Consider the following 12,904-nt stretch of genomic DNA (forward strand, 5'->3'; position numbering starts at 1 on the left):
TGATACAATTAGAATGGAGAATGAAAAAGACATGGAAAAGAAAAATCTTCAAAATTATATTTCTTTCCTTCCTGTTCTTCTGAAATAAACTCAAACAATATATTAGCAATTTTTCAATATATTTCTTCGATTAAAAAAAAATCTTATATATGATTTTTTTTTTAATAAAATGAATAAATATATTAAAGATATTGAAAATAAAATGATAAAAACAAATATATTAAATAAACATAATTATTATCGGCATATTAGTATAATTTAACTTTATAATTTCAAATTTAGTTTATGCAATTAAAATGGTTTGAGCCAAACTTACCTCTAAGATGTCATTTGTCATCGATTTCTTGAACACTAAAGATGCAATTGAAACAACAATATAAAGATAAGATCAAGTTACTTTAGTTAGGATCATACAATATTAACTAATGAATAGTCAAGATAATATGAAGATTAAGAAAGATAAAAAAAATTTACAATACAAAAATAAAATTACTGCTACAAAATTACTGCTAAAAAGTGATTACAAATCAAAATTAAATATTAACTAATCAACAATCAAGATAATATGAAGATTAAGAAAGATAAATACAAATAATAATATAAAATTAAAAAGCTGCTAAAAATTGCAGTTTATAATTTATAAAGGGATTAAAAATCAAAATTAACATCTATATTCAATATTTAGTATATATACATAATTGAATGAGTATTTCTTGAAAGAGACCATGTAGAGAACAAATCTAAAAAGAGAAATAGAAAAAAATTGAGATTGAACGCCATTTTTAAAGGTGTATTTATAATGAATATATAGAATTCAATGAGAGGGTAAATGTACAGTAAAAAATTGTAACGTACTAAAAAAGTGTAAGTTAATAAATTTTGTTTGGAGTAAGTTAAAATGCGGAAGATAGAAAGTTTTTATTCTCACGGTTTGAAATCTTCAATTTAATTCTTATTGAACATAAATAATAGCATTAAAAAAGTCAATAAAAAACGTTTAACAGTTACATTTAAATTTATTATTATTAAACATTTTTGTAGAATTTATTTTTATTAAACTTCTATGTAACTGTTAAATGCTATATATTCTAACGGTTAAATGTTAAATTCATTCTTATAAAATTTATGTAACAATTACATTAATTCTTTTATATTCTGAAAAAAATTATTTTTATTTTATAGCTATGGCTCAATATTATTATTATTTTTATTAATATTTTTATTATTATTATTATTATTATTTTCATTATATGTCAATTTAATAAATAATATAATAATATAATAGTATAAATAAATATTTGTGTTTTGTTAATATTTAAAGTGACTACTAATTTATAAAATAGAAAAATTAGTTTAAGAGTTAATAATATATATTGGCAATAAGAGTTACCACCAACATAAAATTTATTGGTGTTTTAGTGTAAATAAATATTTGTGTTTTTGTTAATATGTTTATTGTTAATATAAATAATTTAATATTTTATTTAAAGTGACTTCCAATTGATAAAATAAAAAAATTAGTTTAAGAGTTAATAATATATATTGGTATATAATTAATTTGTGAGGATGATATATTTTATTCATGTATTAAATTAAAAATGAGGTTTTATAAATAGGTAGAATTATGTGACGATGACACATAAGCACGGAGATATGTGAGGATGACACATAAGCAAAGGCTAGGGTTTTTGTCTAGGGTTGTCATCATGACAACCTTACATTTATATTAAGTAGATGAAATATACTATTAAATCCAATTTAATCTATTGGATTTTCATTCTTTCCATTAACATTCTTTTCAATTCTTCAATTTTTATTTCATTCAATTTAACATGTAATGGAATGAACTAATTTCTTCTCTTCCGTTCTCACAAATTATAAAAAATACACAACCAATAAAATAAAAACATTATTTCGCTCCACTCCGTTTCGTTCCGTTCCATTATATTTCATCATGATTCGTACCGCTCCACATCAGCTCATCAATCCAAACATAGGCAAGGCTAGGATATGAGGGAGCTAAGCGTTGGATTTAAACTATGTCTGATGCATATTTTAACATACTGTTTAGGTGATATAATAATCAAACAAGACATATGTATTTCCTTATATGTGTTATCTACTTTTAATATAATAAAGTACAATACATATGAAATCCTATATTATCCCTTTAATCACTATTTTGAGGGTGATAAACGGGGACAAAGTTGTAATTGCATCTCTCTTAATATTTTAATTAATAAATAAATTTTCTAATCATGATTACATTCCAACATCCAATTTAATGCAAAACTTTTTTATTGGAACACGCTTTTTTATTGCATCGGTGCATTTTGATTGGGTCATGAAGACATTGAGCCAAGTGAAGTCTGCATTATTTCAAATTTGCAAATCCTTTCTCATTTCTCTCATTCAATTTTGTTTTTCCTCTTCAATCCTATAATATCTGCATAATGCATCCCACATCCACAAATTCAATCTCTCCTTCAACCCTAAATCCATTCTTCCCACTCCTATCTCTTAATGTTTCTTTTTCCTTTCACTAAACACCTTATTTCCTCCTTCTCCTCTGCAACCCCTTCTCAAACCTTCCTTGACTTTTTCTTCAAATTTCTATTTATCTCCACTCCATATCGTTGCTCTCTGCTTATGCAAATTAGGGTTTGAATTTTTTCTTCTAAACCCATCAAATTCATAGTTTATCTACATAACTTCAGACTCTTCTGCCTATCTACGTTTCTGATTTTCAATTTTCTAATATAATTTTTTTTTCAGGATTTGACTTATTTGCTGATTATTGTTTCATAATGATTTATTATAGTTAGATCTGAAGTATTGTTGTTACTGTTGTTTGAATTATCAAGTTTGAAAACCACAATTCGTTGTTGAAGAGGGATATAATGGTTTTGCATTTTGTGGTTTTTGTAGTTTGTAGATAGATATGAAGCAGTCACGAGAGGAAGGTTTCATGACTTATTTTTCTCAACTTAAATGACCTATGTTATCTTCTAGAGGAGAATGGTAAGTTTAAGTTTCTGTGATTTTTTTTCTTATCAATTTCTTTCCATTAAACTGTGTTTTGTCATCGTATTTCAATTTTCCCCCTAAATTCGTGTGCTTCATAAATATTTGAATGTTCAATCGTTGGTGGAATTTTGTTTCTGATTTTTGGTTTGATTGAATTTTGAGATTTTCATTTACTTATGTGAATTTTTTTTCAGTTTTGTATGCTATGGATTTAATTGAGGGAATTTTTTTTCCGCAAACCCTAATGTTATGATTCAATTGAATATTTGTAAACTATAAATGAACCTTATAATGTTTGTGTTTGTTTATTCTAAAGGGTGTTAGTATGGTTGCAGGTTAATGAGGAAATAGAGGAGTTTGGGATGAAAAGTTTGATTGAAGTGGCAGCTAATTTGGTGAGTGATAGACTTCAATAGACAACTTCTTGCTTGATGGTTTCATATCTTACATGCTGATTTTTTAGCAATACTTAAGAATCTATCTAACTTGATATTTTAACTACACTATTAAATGTGCAATAATGCTTAGTAAAGTCTGATTCAAACTAACATTTGTTTGGATATACCCACTGAAACCTTGAAGAACAAAGAGCCAATGGAGGTTCTCGAGATGCACATGGATCACAGTGATCCAAATTTCAAGTGGTTTAACTTCACATTTGAAGAACAAGCCAAGGTGATAGTTGCTGCTAGAAGCAACAATGAAATGAATGCATCGAAATTGAAGAATGAGTTTCTAGAATTGCTTTATATTAAAGAATCACTTATTAAGTATGTCTTTGAGCCAAACAAGAATAGTGCCTAAAACATAGTTTCACATTTCAGAACATTGTTTGCTTCTAAATTTTGTGTGTTTGGCTGCTTAGATTATCACTCTCATTATTTCACTGTTATCTCCATATACTGTTATTGTGTTTAGAGGATGATACGGATAATTGCTAAGTGTTGGTAGATTTTTCCATGTTTTATTTGTCTTAATTTGTTCACTTAATTAAAACATGTCTGGATCGTTAATGGCACATCACATACCGAGCAAAGTGGAGATGTTACCATGACCGTAAATTGTGACTGAAATTTTGATCCTCCTGTCCAAATTGTTTGATTGTGTCAAATACATGATTTTGTTCTAACTGTAGAAAATCTACCTGATTACGAAGTTTGATTTAATAATATAGCATGATCTTTACTTTGCAGGTTGATTTGGAAAAGATTGTTAAGGAAACTCACAGTTATGTTGTACAATAACCTAAGTAAAATCATTAGTTGTCAATTTATTAAACATCTATAATAACCTAAGTAATTTGTCTTTTTATAATGCATATTTATCTTCCAGCTATAGCATTATTTCCCTTGATATGGATAAATATTGGCAGAAGAAATTTTGAAGTATCAGTAATAAAAATGGTTGTATATTCTCCAAGTGAAGTTGATATTAAATTGCAACGGTTTGTCTTGCTATGTAAAATTGATTATCTCATACATTTAATGCATCCAATTATCATTTTAATTAACTTCAGAGACTTAATGTTTTTTCTGCTATCATTATTGAGAATTTGGAAGCATCAATAATAATAAATGGTTGTATATTTCTCAAGTGAAGTTGATATCAAAAAGCAATTGTTTGTCTTCCAAGGTAAAATTGATTGCCTGATACATTTAATGCTTCCAATAATCATTTTAATATAACAAAGAGACTTAATTTCTGCTATCATTATTGAGAAATTGTAGTTCCAACGTAAATGTTTCTTACTTATAATCTTCATATTTCATCTTTTTTTAATAAGCTGGTAATCTATTATTTAATATAATAAAGTAATATACTACCAAAATTACTTAAATTTTCTAACTAAATAAATTTATAAATGGTTTTTCATACAGCTAAATGTCATTACAAATGCATAATCATTACTGAATAATTATACCATTTTTTAAATACACACTATTTATTCCATTCCTCTCCTCGGAAACATTCACGTGATTGGGAAACCCTACAAAATTTGAATTTAATCTTGAAAATATTTACAACCCTTCAAATTCCTACACTGTTTTTCAAAAGCAACCGTTAAAAAGTTGAAATGAAATAGTGATGGCAAAATATAGGTTTGTCTCAAGTTATCCCTAATCTTCTTGCTTTGTATACTTCTTCTTTCATCTTCCATTTTTCCATTAGTGATTGCAAAATAAAGGTTTGTCTTAAGTTACCCCTAATTTTTTTATCATATATGATTAGGTTAGTTATCATTTGTGTAAATCCGATTTAATTTTCAATTTATGTATATCAACTATCATTTTTCTTTTATCACGTGATTATTTCATATTATTTGAAACTGCCTTTTCAATAAATTAATTTATAAATTTGACTATAAAAGAGAATGGAAGGATAATATATTAATTTATGAGTGATTTGAATTATGACGATAAGTTAAAATATATCTTTCTAGCCTAAAAATATGAACACTAATATAATAATTTTAATTATCATTATTATTACATTTATGCTTTTACTTAATTTAATTAAACAACTGTTTTATGTTTGTTATTCTATTTTTTATAACGTTCATTGTGTTGACCATATATACGAAAATTTGACTCAAATATTCGTATTTAATAAATATAAAACATAAAACTACATACTAAATATTTTTTTAACCATATTCATATTTATTTTATAACATAGTGATATTTTTCATGATATATTTTTTAACTATAACTCTGTTATATTTATTTGATATTAATAAAGTATGAAGATAATGTGTGACCCGTGCGAACGCACGAGTAAGATGACCACTTTCTTAATCATCATTATATTTTACTTATTTATTATTTATAGCGATATTGTGTGACCCATATGAACGTACGGGTAGGAGGCGTATTAATTATTTACTTTATTTTTTCTAGGGTTAATGAACTTTTTCGTCCCTTTAAATATTTCAAATTTCGTTTTTAGTCCCTCTAAAATTTTCCTTCAAGAAATCGTCCCTTCAAAATTTTTCTTCCGAACTATTGGTCCCTAACATCAAATTTCGTAGCTAATCAGTGGCTAAAGTCGTAGCTAATCTCTAGCAAATTTGACGTGAGGGACCAATAGTTTAAACGAAAAATTTTGAAGGGACGATTTCTTAAAGGAAAATTTTGGAGGGACTAAAAACGAAATCTGCAATATTTAGAGGGACTAAAAAGTTCATTAACCCTTTTTTCTATTAAAATATATTGTTCCGACAAGTCAAAATTTCTTAATTTTAATATCTTATATATATATATATATATATATATATATATATATATATATATATATATATATATATATATATATATATATATATATATTATATTTTTTATTATTTATAGGAGAATGAAACTGCATTCTAACATTTGCATTTCAAAATATAATATATGGTATAATCCATATATTTTTTTAATTTTCTTATATATGTAATTCATATAAATACTTATTAATAAAACGTTAAATTAATTAATTCAATTTTATTTTGATTTTCAAATTTGTTTTTGATTTAGAGTGTCAATTTTATAGGCAACAATAATTTGCTTCTATAAAAATTGTTTCAATTAAGTATGATTTCTTTTATAAATTTTTTGAGCAAAAATATCATATACCTGATAAAAAATGATATATATTATTATTACATGATACAAATAAAAATAAAATTGACATGAAAAAATGTTAGCATTTATTTATGATAAGATGTTAACATTTATTCTAAAAGTTGATACATATATTTGTTTTTATTAAAAAACATGAGAAAATTATGATTGATGAATAAACAAATTTTTTTATGAAACACACAAATTTATTTCTTTTTTATATTTAAAACAAAAGGCCAAGATATCAACTATTATATATTTATTTACTATTTATAAAAATATTATATATAAGTACCTCATATTTAATTCTTTAAAAAAAACTTTTAATGTATTTAATTGAAAAAAAAATGGGTATATGAATTTCACGGGAGAGTTTAAAATTGGGATTACAATTTTCTCACGTAAAATTTCAAAAGAAAGGATAAGATTTCACGGGAGAGTTTGACTACGATTCTCTCATATAAAAATTTCACCAAAAATAAAGTGTCTTCATGGTTCGAAGGACCATCTTAAATTCCAATAAATTAAATATATGATTCACTGAAGTTCAATGGAGAGTTAAAAAAGATTAAGATTTGATTTAATTCATAAATTAAATATGATTTTTCAATTTATTTATTTCAATCTAAATTAAAAATTAACTACACACAAATAATTATAAAATGCATTAAATTATTACGTGCCAAATATTTACGTTCCAATTAAATTATTTTGATTCTCAATGTTAATTATAGCTAACAAGTCTTAAATGCATTATTACTTGCCTTTTATTTATTAATGTATTTTTTTCAGTGACAAAGAGTAGAAAATTTGACTACATCAAGGACATTAAAAAAAAATGAAGATGGTTCGATGGGAGAACAGTCTCATTTTTCATTAAATTTTCATAATAATCAACATTAAGAGTTTATTAATAACAATTATACATTAATCAACCTAATAAAAATATTAGGTTGAGTTAACAGCCCCAAATTATTAATCATAGAAATAATAATATTTTTAAAATTAATATATAATAATAATAATATCTCTAAAAGTTATTTATGGCTAAAAAAATTCACACGATTAACTTTTTTTTTGTTTTCCAATCCTAATTTATTTAATAAAATATTAAATAGTTTTATTTTATTTTATCGCAATAAAGAACCCAATAGAGGTAGATTTTAGTTGTAGTAAGTTTTAGTTGTAGGTGTTAATAATTAATAGTCTTTTTTAATTAGAAGTTTGAAGAAAATGTCATTGAGAATATGTAGTTTTAGGTGATAATAATTAGTCTTCTTTTTTAACAAGTAATTATTAATATTTTTTAAGAAATAATTAATCTACTATTATAATAACTACTATCATAATAAGAAAATTGATGTCTACCAAAATTAATTTCATGTCCAAGTTTAAACAAATATTTTAATCCGATTTTCATGCCTTCAATTGTCTTTTTTCATCATCAACTCATATTAGCATGCCTTATGTCTTTAATATTTGACAATATCTAAAAACAATCATTATTTTTTTTTGCATGCTACAAGTTTTCCAATCAATTCCAATATCTAAAAGTAATCATTACGGTTAATTAATCATAAAAAAGTGAAATTTATATAACTCTCTACCTTCCATACATTATCAACAAATATATAGTACCTTGACATAATTCAAATTCAAATAGAGGAATCAATATAAAATAATTGTAAATAAACATACAAAAAAGATTTTGTATAGAATTAAAAATTAAAAATTAAATGCATATAACACCTTTCAATACGCATTATTGTATCTTTCCCATAGAAAATAGTTGACATTACTTCTAATTTATATTCATTTCTTTAATATCTAAAAATATTTGACATTAATTCTAATTTATATTCATTTTATTAAATATATCAAATATAAAGAAAGAGTTGGTATATAAATCTTTTTCTGTCAAGATTATAAATAAAATTATACATTATTTTTTATTTAATAAGTGTTCTATTTTTGTTATTGGATATGCAATTTGATTTAAATATTTTTGCTGTTTTTATTTCATTACATTAGTATTTTTGATTCGGTATGAGTAGCTAACACAAATATGAGAATTTAACGATATATATGTGATAAGTAACATTAATATTAATAATATATATCTTTTGTACAAATTTTTCTTTGGTAAATTAAATTAAATATATATTTAAAGTTAAATAATGAGATTTAAATGTGTTGGATTGAATTATAATATGTCATTTCATTATTTTTTGTTTCTTGACTTATATAGATGTTATAATTTTTTTTGCAATTTTTTATTTTGATAATTTGAATTTGCAATTTGAATCATGCTCATAAAAAGGCGGGTAGACATACTAGGGGTGGGAGCCCATAAAAATTGTTGATAATGTGCGTCTGCGGAAAAAAAGGCGGGTAAACATAATAGGGGTGGGAGCCCATAAAAATTGTTGATAATGATAGTACATAATAACTACATTATCTCAATTTTTATTTATTTTTTTATTTTTTATCAAGAACTATATTTTTTCAGAGTTAAAATTGTAATCAACAATAATAATTAATTATCTCTAATATTATTTTAATTTTTGTCCAACATAAATGTCATCATTGAAAACAACTACAAATTGATAAATTAAATTAATATTGATATGATAATCATGATTGAAGAAATTATTTCGCTTAATTAATATATATTTTAATATAATTCTTTAACCATAACTATATTATATTTATTTAATATTTATACCGACTTTACGTGACCCGTGCGGGCGCACGGGTCCTTTACTAGTAGAAACATAAAATTATATGAGTTACATCGTATCAATGACAAGCTATTTTTGTTCTTTTCTCTCTTTTATACCCTTCGTCTCTCCTCCTCCCTCCCTTTGTTTTATGCAGGAGAGATCCAAAGGGGTATGACAATGCTATGCAGTATACACTATTGACCAACTAATTTCCCCATTACACATATATCTTCAAGCTTGAGAGGAGCCTGTTCCATTTTTCTCCAATTCTCTTTGTTTCGCCCTCTCCATCTTTCTTTTACGCCATTCCTCCAAAGCTGACAACCACAAGTATCAAAGCATAATCGAAACCAATAGAACAAATGGAATATAGTGAAACAATAAAGTCTATATCAGCTTTAGACTACAATAGATTCATGTCAGATCAGCTTAATTCTAGCATTTTTTTAATGTTTTGCTGAATATTAGAATAACGGTTGAAAAGAGTGTTCATAATCATACCACTCCTCATACGGCAGTGATGAGCATGCATGCTTTTTGTGTTTGTTTCGTGGGGAGTAGTTATGACCAATAAAAGGTTTATAGGGTGAAAAGAGGAATACCTTTCAAGCTGGAAGCATCATTCACGGAACGGAAATCCTTTAACCTTTTAGACAGATCAACTGCAGCTGTTTGCTTCGTGTCTTTCTTCTGGGTTGTTTCTGGCGCAGTGTATTCTTCCTGCTCAATTTCTTTCACCTAAAGGAGAACACACTCAGATTTACACAAAAAATGCATTCCAAAATACTAGAATTACGCACCTTCTATGTTCTAATAAAACTAACTATAATTCCAATCACTTGCATTTGCAAGAGGCCAATCCCACAGCTTTCGCCTGTAACCTCCCATAACACGGCCAAAACTCCAACCATTTTGTCAAGGCTCCCTTTCTAGAAAAAATGTATTCCAAATCGAAGAAAAAAAATATTGGAAGTCGACTTGAACCACTGGTGTATATAGAAAGCCTTAGCCCCAACTTAGCCCCTCAGAAAGAACAGAAACAAGGACATTCACATGAAACTTGGATTGTGACACAAGTGGTCAAGTAATAGGTTCAACGGATCTAATATCAGCCAATAGTTTAGATTTGACTTAACTCAACCCTACTAATCCAATGTGGGACTCTCAACAATGTTCGATCCACATGGCCAAATGCTGCAGAATAAAAATCTACATTTTCTATCCCTCTCATAAGACTATGTCCGGGAAAGGTTACAGGTTTTAGAAAATTCATATATATGATGTCAGTAAACTGCAAGTTAAGCTTCTGGCATTTTGGCTGGCATTCATGTATAACAAACATGCTCACCATTAATATAGTGAACAACAAAACAGTTTGAAACTCACTCTTTTTATTAGCTCCAACGGTAGCATGGCAAGACGAATTTCTTCAGATTCCTTAATGTATATGAGTTGAGCTGCAATTTAAAATCAAAACATATCAGAAGCACGTTTAAAAAGCACTTTATAGTATATTAGTCTAATCCAAGCATTTCATCAGTAGAATCGGTGTCAATTATATATTGCCAATACAGTCCAATGCTCAAAAAAGAGAAAGGTTTCATTCTTCTGCCGGTGAATTTTTTTAATGTTTGAGATGAAAATGAATTCTAGATCCTATACATAACAGATAGAGTCTTTGAGAAAACTGGATCCTCGACATGGTAGCAAAGCCTCTTTAACCAAGCAAGCTATGAGTTAAATACATGTTGCCTCCATCACCCTTCAAGATAAATGAAAGACAAGGATTGGAGAAGATAGCATCTACCAGCAAAGTGTAATTGCTAGCAGCCCAAAGAATCTAAAAAAAATGTTTTATGTTACATCTTTTGTAAGATAAAAATTGTTTTCTTATCATCCTAATGATTGTTCCTTACTCTTATTTTTGTAGTAGCATTATGATCTGATCCCGGATTTGGACCCTCCCATGCTATTTCTCACATTTTCTTGTGTCATGAGAGTGGAACGGTAGGCACAAGAAATGATTATACTACAACCCAATATATATATATATATATATATATATATATATATATATATATATATATATATATATATATATATATATATATATATATATATATATATTTTGAAAGCTTGGTATCCAGCCCTGCGACCGAATAATTCAAGAGAACCAATTCTACTTTCCACTTGCGGGGGACTCATTTAATTCGCTCTGTAAAAACTAGTCCAACACAGAAATTGTTATCACCTAGCAAGATTCAAACATGAGACCTTGAGAGGATAGGTTGCAGATGAGAGTGCCAAAAATCTATCATTTTAAGCTTCCATATCTATCTTAAAACACCATGGCGCCACCAGCAAATCCGCCATGGCTGATATTTGACAACACATACAACCCATCATTATTTATGTAAGGAACATCAAATCTATGCGTGCCTTTCTCTCAAGCAACACAAAAGTATACACATCCAACACATCACTTCAATTGTTCAAACTTGATCACTTAGGTTAAGGACCACCACCACCACCACATACTATCATGAAACACCATTTGCCAATAATTAACAATCAAAATTCATCTGATTTTAACATCACCATACATCAATTAAACATTCAATCCAACTCAAATTCAAAACCCCAATATCTAAGAACTACCAAATACAAAAAAAAATCACTAATATATCAAAAAATATATACAAAAACAAATAAAGTCATAATCAAAAGAACTAACAAATTCAAACCCTCAAAAAGAAAAACCATAATCGATTTCAACAAAAAGGATAGAAAATCTGGAAATTTGAGAGGAGGGAGAGAAAAAGACTGGCCTGAATTATAATTTTCAGTGGAGAATTTAGTGCGGGTGTTGTAGGGTGAAGTGAAGAAGCCATGAAGCAAGAAGATAGCAGTGATTATGTTGAGGAAGCAGACAAGAATGGTTGCGCTCTTGAAAGAGAATCTAAGCTTCCACCATTGTTGCACCTCCATTTTTGATTGAAATGAAGCGTTGAAATTTAGTTGATAGATTTCTATGTACACTATCTATCTATCTTCTTTATGGCAACTAAATGTCCCATTTTTCAACTGTAATTTAATGGATCTTATAAATATGTATTTTATTTAACTTATATAAAAAGTTATATAAATAAGCCTAACAATATAGTTTTGAAATTTTTCATTTTTTATAACTATTTAAAAAATATAAATAGTAGATAAACAAAATGACATTCAATTTGTATATTATTATTTTTGGTAAAAACAATTATACAATGCGCTCAATTGCATCAATTAATTTTGTGCTAGCTCCATAAATTAATTTAAGTTTAAGGTAAAATTGTAATAGGGATCTTTAAGTTATTTTTATTAATAAGTTAGTCTTTTAAGTATTTTTTTTAACAATTTAGTTCTTTAGGAAGATTTCTACATTATTTCTTTCAATCCATCTCTTGAATCTTTTAGTCATCCGACAAAATTTCATTTATGTCGACCCTGTTTTTATAGATGTATTTCCGGAAGCACTTTTTTAAAAAAAATTGGTTTTTTTCCGTAGGC

General features: G+C 26.7%; 1 protein-coding gene and 1 long non-coding RNA gene across 2 annotated transcripts; one reads left to right on the forward strand and one right to left on the reverse strand.

Moving 5' to 3' along the window:
- Positions 1-2,866: 2,866 nt before the first annotated feature.
- Positions 2,867-4,357, forward strand: LOC131594128 (uncharacterized). The gene is made up of 3 exons (XR_009281286.1): positions 2,867-3,021; positions 3,344-3,422; positions 4,221-4,357. It is a non-coding gene; the product is annotated as an uncharacterized LOC131594128 (long non-coding RNA).
- A 4,905-nt stretch (positions 4,358-9,262) lies between these two features.
- Positions 9,263-12,435, reverse strand: LOC131596479 (uncharacterized). The gene is made up of 4 exons (XM_058869137.1): positions 12,181-12,435; positions 10,739-10,809; positions 9,955-10,090; positions 9,263-9,669 (listed from the first exon to the last, which is right to left on the reverse strand). Exons 1-4 carry the CDS (start codon positions 12,338-12,340, stop codon positions 9,584-9,586), a joined length of 453 nt encoding a protein of 150 aa, XP_058725120.1. The 5' UTR covers positions 12,341-12,435; the 3' UTR covers positions 9,263-9,583.
- Between the last annotated feature and the right edge of the window lie 469 nt (positions 12,436-12,904).

Source organism: Vicia villosa, linkage group LG4 (assembly GCF_029867415.1).
Source record: "Vicia villosa cultivar HV-30 ecotype Madison, WI linkage group LG4, Vvil1.0, whole genome shotgun sequence".
NCBI lineage: Eukaryota > Viridiplantae > Streptophyta > Magnoliopsida > Fabales > Fabaceae > Vicia > Vicia villosa.

What these genes read in the sequence shown, in the direction of transcription:
- LOC131596479 (XM_058869137.1), bottom strand. Translation starts at nt 12,340, where the DNA reads ATGGAGGTGCAACAATGGTGGAAGCTTAGATTCTCTTTCAAGAGCGCA. An exon ending in CACTGAAAATTATAATTCAG is followed by an intron (nt 10,810 to 12,180) that starts GCCAGTCTTTTT and finishes TTTAAATTGCAG; the next exon opens with CTCAACTCATATACATTAAG. An exon ending in CGTTGGAGCTAATAAAAAGA is followed by an intron (nt 10,091 to 10,738) that starts GTGAGTTTCAAA and finishes GTTCTCCTTTAG; the next exon opens with GTGAAAGAAATTGAGCAGGA.